The 13,148-nt window shown below is 47.2% G+C and overlaps 1 protein-coding gene and 1 long non-coding RNA gene across 13 annotated transcripts in view; one reads left to right on the top strand and one right to left on the bottom strand.

Moving 5' to 3' along the window:
- The window catches only part of LOC134479558 (uncharacterized), a 34,374-nt gene extending 30,236 nt beyond the window's left edge, over positions 1–4,138 (top strand). Inside the window, exon 3 of the long non-coding RNA XR_015625925.1 lies at positions 694–4,138. This is a non-coding gene — a long non-coding RNA (uncharacterized LOC134479558). The remainder of the gene's footprint in view (positions 1–693) is intronic.
- The window catches only part of Ano6 (anoctamin 6), a 180,031-nt gene that overhangs the window by 24,711 nt on the left and 142,172 nt on the right, over positions 1–13,148 (bottom strand). For all 12 annotated transcript variants that reach the window (XR_015624134.1, XR_015624135.1, XR_015624132.1 and 9 more), the window contains 4 exon segments: positions 7,063–7,205; positions 5,205–5,282; positions 1,390–1,615; positions 151–320 (listed from right to left, as the gene is read on the bottom strand). Coding sequence is in view for 7 of the 12 variants with exons in the window: in XM_087557551.1 (XP_087413677.1) it covers positions 151–320; positions 1,390–1,615; positions 5,205–5,282; positions 7,063–7,205 (617 nt within the window). In the remaining 5 variants the exon portion in view is untranslated.

Here is a 13,148-nt window from a genome sequence, read left to right as displayed (position 1 = left end):
AAAGAAGCGTTAGATTAACATCTCTGTTTGTTCTCTCAGCTAAAAATACCTCAGAAATACACAAGGAAGTCACTATTCATTAGGCAGCCGAGAGAAAGCAAGTGGCAGCTTCAGCTGTCAAGAGAGTTAACAGGTCTCTGCTTTTCTCACCTCTTCGTTTCTGTATTTGCCCAGCCAGTACACCGGGTCCCCCGGATAGCCGACAAATTTGCCCTTGAAGAATGCGATGTAGAAGCAGGAGGAGTAGTAGTTGACAAACTGGAACAAGAACATCTTCATGGTCAGGCTGTTCTCATAATCAGTCTGGGTCCTTGGGAGTTCTGCGGTCAGGTCAACCACAAGAGAGACACTGAAATTCCGAACAGCTCTGAGACCCAGATCAAAGACTGATATCCCAATAACATGCTGAGAGAACTATGATACACTGTTTCAATTTAACCTGCTTTCCATTCCTTAACATAGCTGCTGTGTTAGTTTTGAGTTTGCACATTGTTATGAGTCCTCTTCCCAAAGAAACACAGTATATCTTCCTTGGCAAGTTGTGCCATGTGCTTGGGAGTGTGTGTGTGTGTGTGTGTGCGCGCGCACACACACACACACACACTCTCCTTAAAACCTATAAATGCTATGCTATCAAAGATCAGCAAGAACTGTTTTGGTCTAAAATCCCCCCGCTATCTCTTGTGGTCCTAGGGAATCAAACCCTGGGCCCGTGCCACTGAGCAACATGGCCAAGTCCTCAGAAAATGAGCTCTGAACTGACCACCCAGTTCTTCTGTCTTCACAAATTGTAAGATCTGTTGGAAACAGTGGAACAGACTCCCTGCTAGAGGCATTTGGGAAGCACAAAGGATTGTCCTCCTAGCTATGAATCTCAGCCAGTCTGACCTCTGACCTCTGAGCATCACGCTCTGAGAATGACCCACACGCATGCAGGGTGTGGGAAGCCCCCAACCCTAGCCACGAAGCAGCTGCCTGGGACTCGAAGTCATCCAGAATCGGCACACATCACAGCAGACAGCGCTGATGAGAACTGTATTAAAGGAGACGGCATGGGGGATGGCGCACAGCCACCAGTGTGGCAGTTTGTTTTCTCCACGACAGAGGCTCGCACTTGCGGCGGGAGCCGAGACCCTATTCTGCTGGCTCACTATAAAGAGACCATTTGCTTTCAGTGGCAGAACATGGGAGCTAATGTAACTGAACATACTCTTCTGCCTCATGTGCTTACAGAGCTCGGACATTACCACCACTGTCTCTTCAAATACAAAGATGCGCACGGCTCACTTCCCTCACGGGCTGGAGCAAGATGCTCCCACTCAAAAGCTCCCACCGATTTTAACCCACGGGAATGAGAACGGCTCAATGGCTTTCCAGGCAGGACCTCACCAAAGTTGGTGATCATGATGGCCACCTTCTCGTAGATCGTGTTGAGGATCATGATGATGATGAAACTAATAATGGAAGCCGTGATGGACGTGGCCATCTGTGGGGTCAGGTACTTCTGGATTGGGTCTGTCCCATTGGGGTTCTTGGGGAGCGTCGTGGAGAACACGATGAACACGGACAGCCTGTAGACAATGATCCCAATCACAGAGGCGATGATGAGCAGGATCTGAAACCACCAAGGACGACACAGAGTGAGCTTCAGCAGAAGTCAGTCAGAGCTGCACCGGGGCTGGCCCTGTGCTCAGGTAAGGAAAGGGTGGGTGCCCCGTGTGGGAAATCTCAGGTGAGTGCCATGAGAAAAAAATGGGGTGGAGTGGGAAGAAACATGGTGGCCAAAGAGGAAGCACCCACCAGAGTGGGATACTGGGGATGGTTATACTGTGCACCGGGCAAGAGAAGACATGGTCTGTCACTTAATGCATGTTCTAAACAATTGTCCTGTAAAACTAAGAGAGTGCCACTAAAGAATGTCTATATTTAAGGAGCGTTATCTTCAGATAGCACGAAGGTGGGAGGACCTTCTAGGTCAGTGGGTCTCAACGTGTGGGTTGTGACTCCTTTGGAGGCAAAGTGACCCTTTCACAGGGGTCACAGAGCAGACATTCCGCACATCAGTTATTTACAGTACGATTCATAGTGGTAGCAACATTACAGTTACAAAGTAGCAATGAAACAATCTGGGGTGACCACAACAGGAGGAAGTGTATTAAAGGGTCGCAGCATCAGAACCACTGTCTTAGGCAGAAGGAGTGTTCATCACCCCAGAAGTACCGTAAGTTTCCCTTGTACAAACGCTGAATGGGTCAGCTGTGGGGTTAGCAGGGATTTTTCTTTGGTTCATTCCTCCCATCGGAGAGCCAGTCAGTAAGAATCCACAGGGGGCTGCCTCTGCCTTTACCATGATGGCGGCAGGGTATGACTGGAGCACTAGCTGAGGTACTGGGGAGCCGGGATTGGCAGCAGGTCTCTGCTTTAAGAGCTTCTCATGGTTTTCACACTCAGGTATTCCTGAGCTGCCATCCACACCTGCACCCCCATGAGCCCTGTTCTGTGGACCTTCTGCACTTCGAACTCCCACGTCCCAGGATCACTGGGGCGCCCGCCACAGAGCCCACGTAGGACCTGATCTTAGTTCTCAGTAAACAGGCTTGCTTTCTCTGGCCAGTGTTAAGTGCATGTTAAAGACCCTTTCCTTACTTGATACCCAGCATTCAGACCAGTAGTTCTCAAACTGTGGGCCGTGACCACCACAGGGGTCACATATTTGACATCCTGCACATCAGATATTTACATTATAGTTCATGACAGTCCTGAGACTACAGTTATGAAGTAGCAATAAGATAAGTTTATGGTCGGGAGTCACCACAACACAAGGAACTGTATTGAGGGATCAGAATATTGGGAAGGTTGAGAACCACCAATTAGACACCGTCGGAGAGGCCGTTTTAAACGGTTTACCCCTATGGTTTCTCTCTTGGATATACTTTAGAACTACTCCAACTGCTCGTGATGAGAACCAGGGTGGGGGTGGGGGGAGTTACAGAGAACAAGAACTCCAGAACGAGGCACACCCAACGTCCACATGTGCAGAGCCACACACAGGAAGAGGAGCTACAGACCCTTGGATGTGAACCTCGACTCTGCCGCTGGCTGCGGAACCTTGTACAGGTTGACCCCAGGCAATGGGCAGAATACTTCTTTTCGGCCTAGGAATAGCACTGGGTAGTTACCAGCGATGACTCTGGCAACCAGAGTGTTAAAAAGGCATTTTCTTACTTGCTGTGCGATCTGTATATAGAGAAGGCATTGTATCTCCCTGCCTTCTCGCTCATTATCTCCTTTCCTCTTTCACAGTTAAGTCTTGTGAAATGAAAAGGATTGCGTGCGTGTGTGTGTGTGTGTGTGTGTGTGTGTGTGCGCGCGCGCATGTGTGCGTGCATGTGTAAATTAGCTAAGGCTGAGAAAAACTGTATTATGCTGACGGAGGAAGTCATTGCATTTTCCAAACAGGCCATTTAAGTCTCTCTAATAATCACCCCCCCACCCCCCACAATTACTCTTACAATTATCCACCCCAACAGCATCCTTGGAGTGCCACTGCCAACCTCAACACTCTTTCGCTGGTGGATTTTCTAATTAGTAGGCAGGGTTAGAAGGCTGAAAGAGCAAAAAAAATTTTTGAAAAATTTGTTGTGGATTAAGCCGACAGGAGGGAAAGCCGTGGGAGTCAGACACGGACCTCAGCAGCCCTGCTTCCCACCTGGCCTGCCCCACCCTTGGCTCGGGTAACAGATTCTGGTACCTTCCGAGGCTGTTACAAACCTTCGAGGCCTCCATGACTGGTTGTGGGGTTTGCTTGCCTTCTTGGAGCAAGGCACACTCCCCCCTCAGGTTTCCCTCTCTCTGACTCTAACATGATTCAGATCAAGCTGTAGTGAGCTCCACCATGGACCGACACAGACCCCTTCTCCCTGTAGGAGAGACACTAGCCTTTCCTCTGTAGGGTCAATCTCTCCTAACCCCTCAGCCTCCTGGGTACCCACTGGGGATGATTTAAGTTGTAGGCACCAGTCCTCACCAAAATTATACCCCAGACCTGGAGCTGAGGTTTCAGGAACTGATAAACCCAATTTCCCCTATCTTACCATCATAGACACTAAAGGGAGATGGGCTTTATCACCTCCAATTTAAAAAACAAAAAGAACCCTTTAATTATAAGAGGTAAAAATCAAGAAAACAGGCAAGATAACTATGAAAATAAAAGCAAAATTATTTCAGAATGATGCCTTATTTGCATATTAAAAGCCACCTTTTGTATCTGTATCTTTCCCCTGAACTCATCGTAAACCTTAAGAGTTTCATGGATATTTTATGAGCAGACCTGTGCGAGGATGTGCAGCCCTCCACTGTGTGGCTGAGCCTGAAGTAGGCCATTTTAGGCTGTGGCGTTCAAGTGCGTACGTGCATGTGTGTGCATGCGTGTTATAAAATGTGACAGTGTCTGTGGGAATATTCTTGCCTCTCCGTTACACCTATCCCTCTCACGACAAGATCTTGCTATGTGGCCCAAGATGACTTCGAACTAACTATCCTGTCTTGGCTCTCTGGAGACTGACATGACAGGTCAGTGCGGCCACTCTGGACTTCCGAGCTGGTTCTTGATGAACAGTTTCTAAAAGCCAAATTAAGCTGACACACACAAATCTGTCTGAGTCACCTGCTCTCTAGGAAAGATGGAGAAACACAATCACCTGCTCTAGTGGGAGAGGCTGATATGGCTGCCCAGTCACCTCGACATGGCGCCCCCAAGAGGCAGAGAGTAGAATCTCACAGTGAGCACAGATTTCATCCTTGCAGCCTGGAATGTTTTCCCATAGGGACCACTGTGTTTTTCTTGTTGGTGCATCCCCGTGCTGTCACCTGCTACTGAGCTCTTGCAGTTATGGGGACTCCGTCCTAAGGTGGAAACCCTGACCTGCTAACAGGAATGGAGTGGAAAGAATAGAAGAGCCACAGTGGACAATGGAGAAGGTACCCTGGCCTGGAAATACTTCATGTGGCAGCCAGGGAGCGCTCCAGGGCCATCACTATGACATCATGTAGCAACCACACCCCTCTGTATAGGACACCAAGTAGGCACCACCACAGGTGGCTGGTGCTTCCCTCAATATTTTAAAGGAGATAGTAAAAAAAAAAAGTCATGTAATACAAAATTTAAACAGTTCCTCAAACATAGGCTTGAGATGGTTTCTTACCCAGAAGAAGACAGCGCTCGCACACAGGGTGATCCGGATACACTTCCCACAGGTGGTAAATGGGATACGCTCCTCCTCCTGATGGACAGAAAGGACTGGTCAAGTGGGTAACACTGACAGAACTGCTGGTGTCTCTGGATGTGTCAAGAGATTTAGACTTAAACACAAACCAACCCTACTTTGCCAGTCTACTGCTCTCACGCATGACTGCTTAGTTAATAATCTCAGACACACAGGCCATGCTCAGCGTTGATGTGTTTTGGCGTTGTGTAGTTTTGGCATGATACATTGAACACGGGCCCTTTACTCATCTGGCAAATGCGCTCAGCTATCAGATCTGTGGGGTTTTGGTCAAGTTTTACATATTAATGTGGTATAATGATGAATTTCTGGAGAGTTTCCATCTTCTAGTTTATCAAGAGAGGAAGACAAGGCTCTTCCTGATTTCCCTGGAAGAACAGCCAGCGCGTAGCACCCTGTGTATCTTAGCTGGCACTCACTCTGTGCCAGGTCCTCTCTTAAGTGACCTTTAGACACAAACCCCCATCAATGCTCAGTATAGCAACACTGAAACTCCCATTTTGTAGACGAGGGAACTGAGGCACAGATCAGTCAGCCCACAAGCTGCTGTGTTAGGACCTGAGCTACAGCCTGCAATGTCAGCAACACAGGACTCTGCCCTCTCACCCAGGAAGGATGCACAGGCAACAAAGGAGAAACAAGGAATAGAGAACAGTGAGATTTCATTCGGGAGTTCTGGCGAACAGCGTTTCACTGGGGGTTTAATTCATCAGTTGGCCATTTTAAATGGCCAGACCATCTCCCCTCTGGTTGTCTGGAGATTTCGTCATTGCGTGAGTTGCAGCTTTCATTCTGGAATAGCTACTCCTAGGCACTGCCCGTCCTCTGTAGCAAACAGCGATCATTATTCAGAATGGGGGCTCCCTGAACCCCAAGAGACAAATGTTACCTCCTGTGCTACTTATAAGACGAGGATGCTCAACTACCCGCCCCTAGCACCCACATTCTGAAAATCTGGGGCTGCTAACTTAGAAAACTATAGTCGGAGACATTTCAGACTTGTTCAAAGAATTTTCCTTCCAGGAGCAATAGCTCCTATTGAAAACCTTCTGTGGGGCCGGATTCCCACACTGAGGACTAAGAGCAGCTCAGAAGTCCCTGTGTTGACAGAAATACTGCAAACACCCAGAAATCACCTACTAGGGGTTCGAGGATGTAGAGGGAGACTTCCTATTTTTGGCAGCAGTAGTTACAATAGACAGACTCTTCCAGCGACAGATGCTTCACACCATGCTGGCACACAGTAGGACGATATGCGTTCCTGTCCTTCGACACCTTCCAACTTTAGAATAGGAGTCACAGTATTTTGTGTGGTGTGTGTGTGTGTGTGTGTGTGTGTGTGTGTGTGTGTGTGTGTGTACAGCCCAACCGGAAGGTGGGCCTATGAGTGAGACTGAGCGCAGGACAGAGGGACAGCTAAGCTAGTACAAGGTGAAAACTGACTGCAAGGAAGCTGCCTGTGACAACTCTGACATCTGTACATGCCGACATAGCGTCCTTAGACAGCCATGCCATCCTCACTGTCTGAAATACACACACTTTACTGTTATTGCAAGAGAGGGACCACAGTGGTCTCCTGCATACACTGTCCTAAGCAGTCTCCAGACACATCTGGGTACTCGGTGGAGCCACAGTGGGCTCAGGCACCTGCACTGTTCAAGCCCCATGATGGCCTGGTGAATAGTGTTGTGAACCACTTCAGAGAGAGCACTGCACTGCACTACTATGGTGGGAACCTGCGGGGAGAGCACTGCACTGTAGCAGAACAGACACATACCTGAGTGATCTCGTTTATTACCACGTGATTGCACTGGGCCTCATACTCTGGCCGGGGCTGTTCCTCTTGCTGTAGCTCAACAGTGTCCCATTCATACTCAAGCTCTGCTTGGCGCCGCTTCCAGAACTCCAAAAACAATGTAACTGACAGGAGAGAGGAGGACAGTGTGGCTCTTTAAGATTGGCGTCAGACTCCATGCTGGGAATTATCACTCCTCTTTGCGGTGAGTGCAATCTATTTATAGGTGATGCTAGCATTTCAAAGGCAGGAAGTGCTTTCTTGGCTAAATGGAAATGTTGGTAATTTACAAACACGATGAAACATGATGTTCTGAGGCGGGCAACAGGGATGGTCAGAAGGCCAGTGTGTATCAGACACAAAGCTTTCAACCCACGCTTCGCCAAATGAACGCACAAGTAATTCTCTAATCAAGAGCAGTCCACGGTTCAGCCTTTCCTTACATCCTCTTCCTCCCTCCCTCTGGGACTAGGATAGGAAGAACACTCTGGTACCCTCTAAATAAGCTAAAACAATATTTTTACACGGAAAACCAATCTCGTCCTCAATTTTGTACAAATACAAGACAATTAGGCATCTTTATTTTTCATAATATGTAACTCAAAAAAAGCCAAAAAATGCCAATCGTTAATTGATGATACGGCTTCCAGGTCAGCTTCCTAGGCTCTTTTAATTAGAGCAGTCACAAACCGTTCTTACATAAAAATTCTGACATTTCCACGGTTCCGTTCACAATTACTATTCAAGTGTCCACTACATGCTGAGAGCAGGAAAGAGGAGAAGGGAGTCTGAGATGCATGGGGACGGGAGGCCCCAGCAGAGAGAGCAAGAGCTGACTGTGTTAGAGACAGCCAACAGACGAATGGTTCTCAACCCAGGGGTCGCAACCTCCACAGGGGTCGCATATCGGATATCCTGAATGTCACATATAAAATATTTACATTACAACTCATAACAGTAGCAAAATTACAAAGTAGCAACAAGATAATTTTACGGTATGAGGAACTGTGCATCAGGAAGGTTGAGGACACGGCGACAGACTTCCAGAGAAGGGAGCCATGTGAGGTCTTGGGATGACTGACATGATCGGGTCAGGGAGGAATGTGGCAAGTGAAAAGTTGATCTTCCTCGTGGAGCTGCCTATCTATGTCCAGGAGCCCAGGGCACCAGGTGCTTTCCAGCCAGGTTCTGACTGCAGGGCTAAGGTGAGGAAGATGGGGCAGCCAAGTGACAGACCTGAAGGAGAGTGCCTTACAAAGACCTATAGACCTTGAAAGGAACTAGGAGTTTAACAAAGGTGGGTGGGGCACTGGAGGTGGTCTTGTGTAAACACCAGATACAGATGCATGTGTGAAAGATATTGAGACAGGACAGAGGCAAGGTGTAATGAAGGGGCCGGAAGATGTCAAGCACACAGGCCCCGTTTCTGGTTTGAGTGGAGTATTTGATTCTGGTGTAGTATAGGAGAACATTGGAGGGAAGACGCTGGGTCTGTGTGTGCGTTGAATGAGAACGACCCCCCCCCCCCCCCAGGCTCATATATTTGAACACTTGGTTCCTACTTGGTGGAACTGTTTGGGAAGGATTAGGAGGTGTGGCCTTATTAGAGGAGGTGTGTCACTAGAGCAAGTTTTGGTGTTTCAAAAACCAATGGCATTCCTAGTTAGCTCTGCCTCTCTCTCTCTCTCTCTCTCTCTCTCTCTCTCTCTCTCTCTCTCTCTGTGTGTGTGTGTGTGTCTCTCTCTATCTCTGTCTCTCTCTCTCTGCGCTTCCTACTTTTGTATCAGGATATGAACTCACAGCTCTCCTCCAGCCAACATGTCCTACTGCTTGCTGTCAAGATGCCTCACACCACGATTGATCGACTTTTGCCCTCTGAAACAGTGAGCGCAGTTAAACACTTTTATAAGTTGCCTCGCTCGTGGCGATTTGTCAGCAATAGAAAAGTAACTAAGAAGGTCAGTGACAATAGGCGCCCGTGGGCGGGTGTCTAGTCTAGAGGTCTGGGAAGACACAGCCAAGTCAGGAATCCTCAGTGCTGACTGGGAGCGGAGGGATGGCTAAACGAGGTGTCTACAGTGGCAGTTCTCTCCTGAGATGCACGTAGGAGGTAATAAGGAGGGGGAGCTTTAAAACAGTCCTGAGCACAGGCACCAGCCCTAAGAGTCTTTCTGGCTTAACAGGTCTGGGATGGGGGATGCTGCTGGTCCTGCATGGCAGAGTGGGAAGCCTGAAGCTTGGAGGAAAGGCTAGGACATGGGAGAGGTAGTGTAAACTCAACACTTTCCAAGGGTGAAGACTAGGGAAAGGCTCAAGCACCCAGTTCCCAGTCCCGCTTACTTTGACTACCTCACCAAGTTAGTTAGTGGTAGAAATGGCCTGCGGGTTAGAATCAGTTCACTCATGGAGGGAAGAATGCAGGTTCCACTGAGAAAAAACATTCAGACCTTAGCGTCTTTGAACTTGCCTAAGGGGAAGTGAGGTAACCGCTTGTCACTGGATAAACACCTTCAGGACACTAGGCTGTTGTGTGGAGCAAACTGTGACAACCCACAGGAGCTATGGGAGCCTCAAATGGCAGACACTTCCTGAGATCCCTGCCTTGACTATGGAATTAAAGCCCCTCAGTAAACATCCACACAGCCCATCAAACAGAAGGCCTACTTTAACTTACCCAAGTACTCTGCCAAGCATACACCACGTCAGACGCTGAGGTCATTCTAGTAAAGTTTGCTCTCCCACAAACAGCGCTTCATTTCCCTGTCGGCCCCCTTTCTCTTTAACCCATGCAGCCTGCACGCAAGCTTGATCTACATTTGCTTCTGGGCTTATGGTCCGCCATGCCTACAATGTCGCCGTCATGGGGGCAAGAATGTCTTGTTCACAGATACACAACTGTAGCTTAACAAATGCACTCATTGAATACATTCATGGAAATGATCCAGAAACTGGGTGCCCTCCAATCTCAGCTTGAGGAACCAATCATCTTTGAGCTCCCAGCTATCACCACCCTACTCTCTGTTACATCAGTCATCAGTCAACCTGGGTGGATGCTTTGTTTCACTGAGGTGTGTTTTGTTTGTTTGTTTTGCTCCCCAATCTATTAATTTCCATTCTCATTTAATTAATTTATTTCTGCCACTGATTTGGGGCTTCTTGTTTTCCCAAAGCCTCAAGGTTACCTTAAATTACTTATTTGTAGCCTCCCTTATATTGTAATATATATACTGTAACTATAAATGTCCTGACAACCGTTTTCATTGTACTGAAGATGTTTTGGTAGATTGTGTTTTAATTTTCATTGGAATCTAGGAACTTTTCTGAGTTGTTTCTGGATTTCCTCAATGACCCAAGTCATTCATCAATCAAAAGTATGTTGTTTGATTTTCAAGAGTCTACCTTTTCAGGTTTTTAATTTATTTTCATTATTTTTAAAACTGAGCGTGCAGGTGACTGTGGAGGCCAGAGGTGTTGGATCCTCTGGAACTGGAGTTACAAGTAGCTGTGATGGCCTAAAACTAGTGACGGGAACTCTGTATAGATCCTCCGGAGAACGGTAACTTAACTGCCGAGCCATTACTCCAGCCCACATCTTTTCTATGGTTGTTCCAATCTTCATAGATTTGGGGAGACCTGCTTTGTGTCCTAGAATATATTCTATTTTGGACAAAGTGCCATAGATGCTAAGAGGAGTTATTTCTTTGCCCATTTTCACTTTTCTGAACTCTAAACAAAACATCAACACATCAAAATACAGTTAAGTCAACAAAATCAAACATTTATGCCTCTTTCTAAAAACCTTGCTGCAAACTTCTTAATGTTCATTTTTATTATGGTTGTTTTGTTTTTTGAGACAGGGTTTCTCTATGTAGCCCTGGCTGTCCTCGAAATCTCTATGTAGACGAGATGGGCCTGAACCTCACAGAAATCCACTTGCCTCTGCCTCCAAAGCGTTGGGATTAAAGATGTGGGCGCCAAGCGTGGCCTACACTGTGTCTGTCACTGATTGAAGTCTGAGGAAAGCCAAGCGTCCTGCAGAGCTCTTATTTTGTGCTTGTCACTTTCTGTCTGTGTGGCCATGGGCCACCTGCCACTTTTCTCACTTTTAAAATCATGACACGCACACAGAGCCCATGAAACAACTCCGCCAGTAGAAGAGGATCCAGAAAAATAACTTTTCTCTCAAAAAGCAACATGAACAATTCTAACCAATGCCTAAGGAGGAATTAGCAGCTACCCACCCTACTCCTTGACATGAAGGGTTCGGCAGTTCACCCTTGGAAGTGACTGGATTTGAAGTGAGCGTGTGGCCAGGTAGAAAATAGAGTTGTGAGATTTCAACCTTGAAGGCAAGCCCTAGGGGGTTACAAGAATGGAGGGGAACTCTTCACTTTTATTCACAGCCAAGAACTCTACCGGGTGCGTTAGCCAGGGCTTTGGTGTACTCCTGGGAGCTGTCAGTGTTACTCATGCGCCCTGTGTCCCAAATGGGAGGAATTGCTACTCTGTATCTTTTGCTCTGCAATACAATGAACTGGACTCCACTGGCTAGCACTGATTTCAGTACCCAGGCAAACCACACACCAGGAGGCTCTAGGTCAGTGGTTCTCAACCTGTCAGTTGCAACCTCTTCTGGGGGTGGCATGGGGGGGGGGTGGAATGACACTTTCACGGGGGTTGCATATCAGATATCCACATTATGATTCTTAACGGTAGCAAAATGACAGTTATAAAATAGCAGTTAGTTTTATAGTTAAGGGCCACCACAACATGAGGAACTGTGTTACAGGGTTTCAGCATTAGGAAGGTTGAGGACCAGTGCTCTAGTCAACTAGATGCAGTTGCAACTCTGCCAGTACCCACCCACCAACGTAATAAGAGATGAGGGGGTACTACGTGGATCTTAATTATGATAACATTGTATCTAAAGAGAATATGTATTGGATAAAGATGCCCGGACACCAAAAAAAAAATTGTTAGAATTTTTACAAAAAACACAATGTTACAGAAAAAATAGTGTTATATTCTGTAACATAGAAAGGCAAGACATAAATTCTGATAGGTGGGTGCCTTCAGTCCCTGTAATGAGTTAAAGCTCTTTAGATGCCATAACTTATAAGGTAAAATAGCTTTCTCCCCTCCCCCTCCACCTTTCTAACCCAGACTCTCTTGCACCTGGGGTACTAGAAATGACTTAAAAGGTTTCCACCCTTAATGTTTACCATTTCTAGAGAGCTGAGAATTAGTCAGTGCCAGATACACGGTGCAGGAGGAGATGCCACAGGATTGGCAGCAGTTTTAGCAATGACTTCAGAGCCTCCCGCCGTCTGACTCTGCAATTTCAGACTTTCTGTAATGAGGTTCACAGCAGTCGTCCTCAGAAGGCAGAAGTAACGAGGAAACTGGCATAAGGCACTTAGTTCATCTGACACACGTCCTTAAAGATGTACATACGATACCACAAGCAATTCAGAGACGCTGTCTGCATCCTAAAGCCAGACAGGATCGGCAGGCAGCCCGATGCATGACCAGGGTGCAGTTAACAACCAGAGGAAGGAAACTTAGGACATCTGAGCTTTGTCCCTCCTACATCAAAAGTAATATTTTTTCCTTTCCTTCAAATGCCTTCTGTTAGAGTTGTAGAGATCACAAACTGTGGCTCACGCAACATTACTAGTGCTGACCTACACACATAGTTCCTTAGCTACTACTGCTGGAGGAAGATGCATTTACAACAGTGGAGGACAACACAGAGGATCCTAATACACAAATCCGACCCAAAGCCTCACTCATGCTAGTCAAGCGCCCCACTGAGCTGCACCCCCTGCCTGCTCTATGCTTCTGTGCCAAGTATCTCCCAGTGTGTGGTTTCCAATAAAACAGACTAAGTGTATGAATGACAAGGCCTCTTAATTCAGCCACCTTAGATTTCACTGTCCCCAAACAGGGTTCACGGGGATCTCTCTCTCTCTCTCTCTCTCTCTCTCTCTCTCTCTTTCTCTCTCTCTCCCTTCCATCCTCCCTCCCTCCCCTTCCTCTCAGAGGTTGACTTGCTATCTATCTATCTA

The sequence above is a fragment of the Rattus norvegicus genome, chromosome 7, assembly GCF_021556685.1.
Source record: "Rattus norvegicus strain SHRSP/BbbUtx chromosome 7, alternate assembly SHRSP_T2T, whole genome shotgun sequence".
Taxonomy (NCBI): Eukaryota; Metazoa; Chordata; class Mammalia; order Rodentia; family Muridae; genus Rattus; species Rattus norvegicus.
This window is presented reverse-complemented; position numbering and strand designations above follow the sequence as displayed.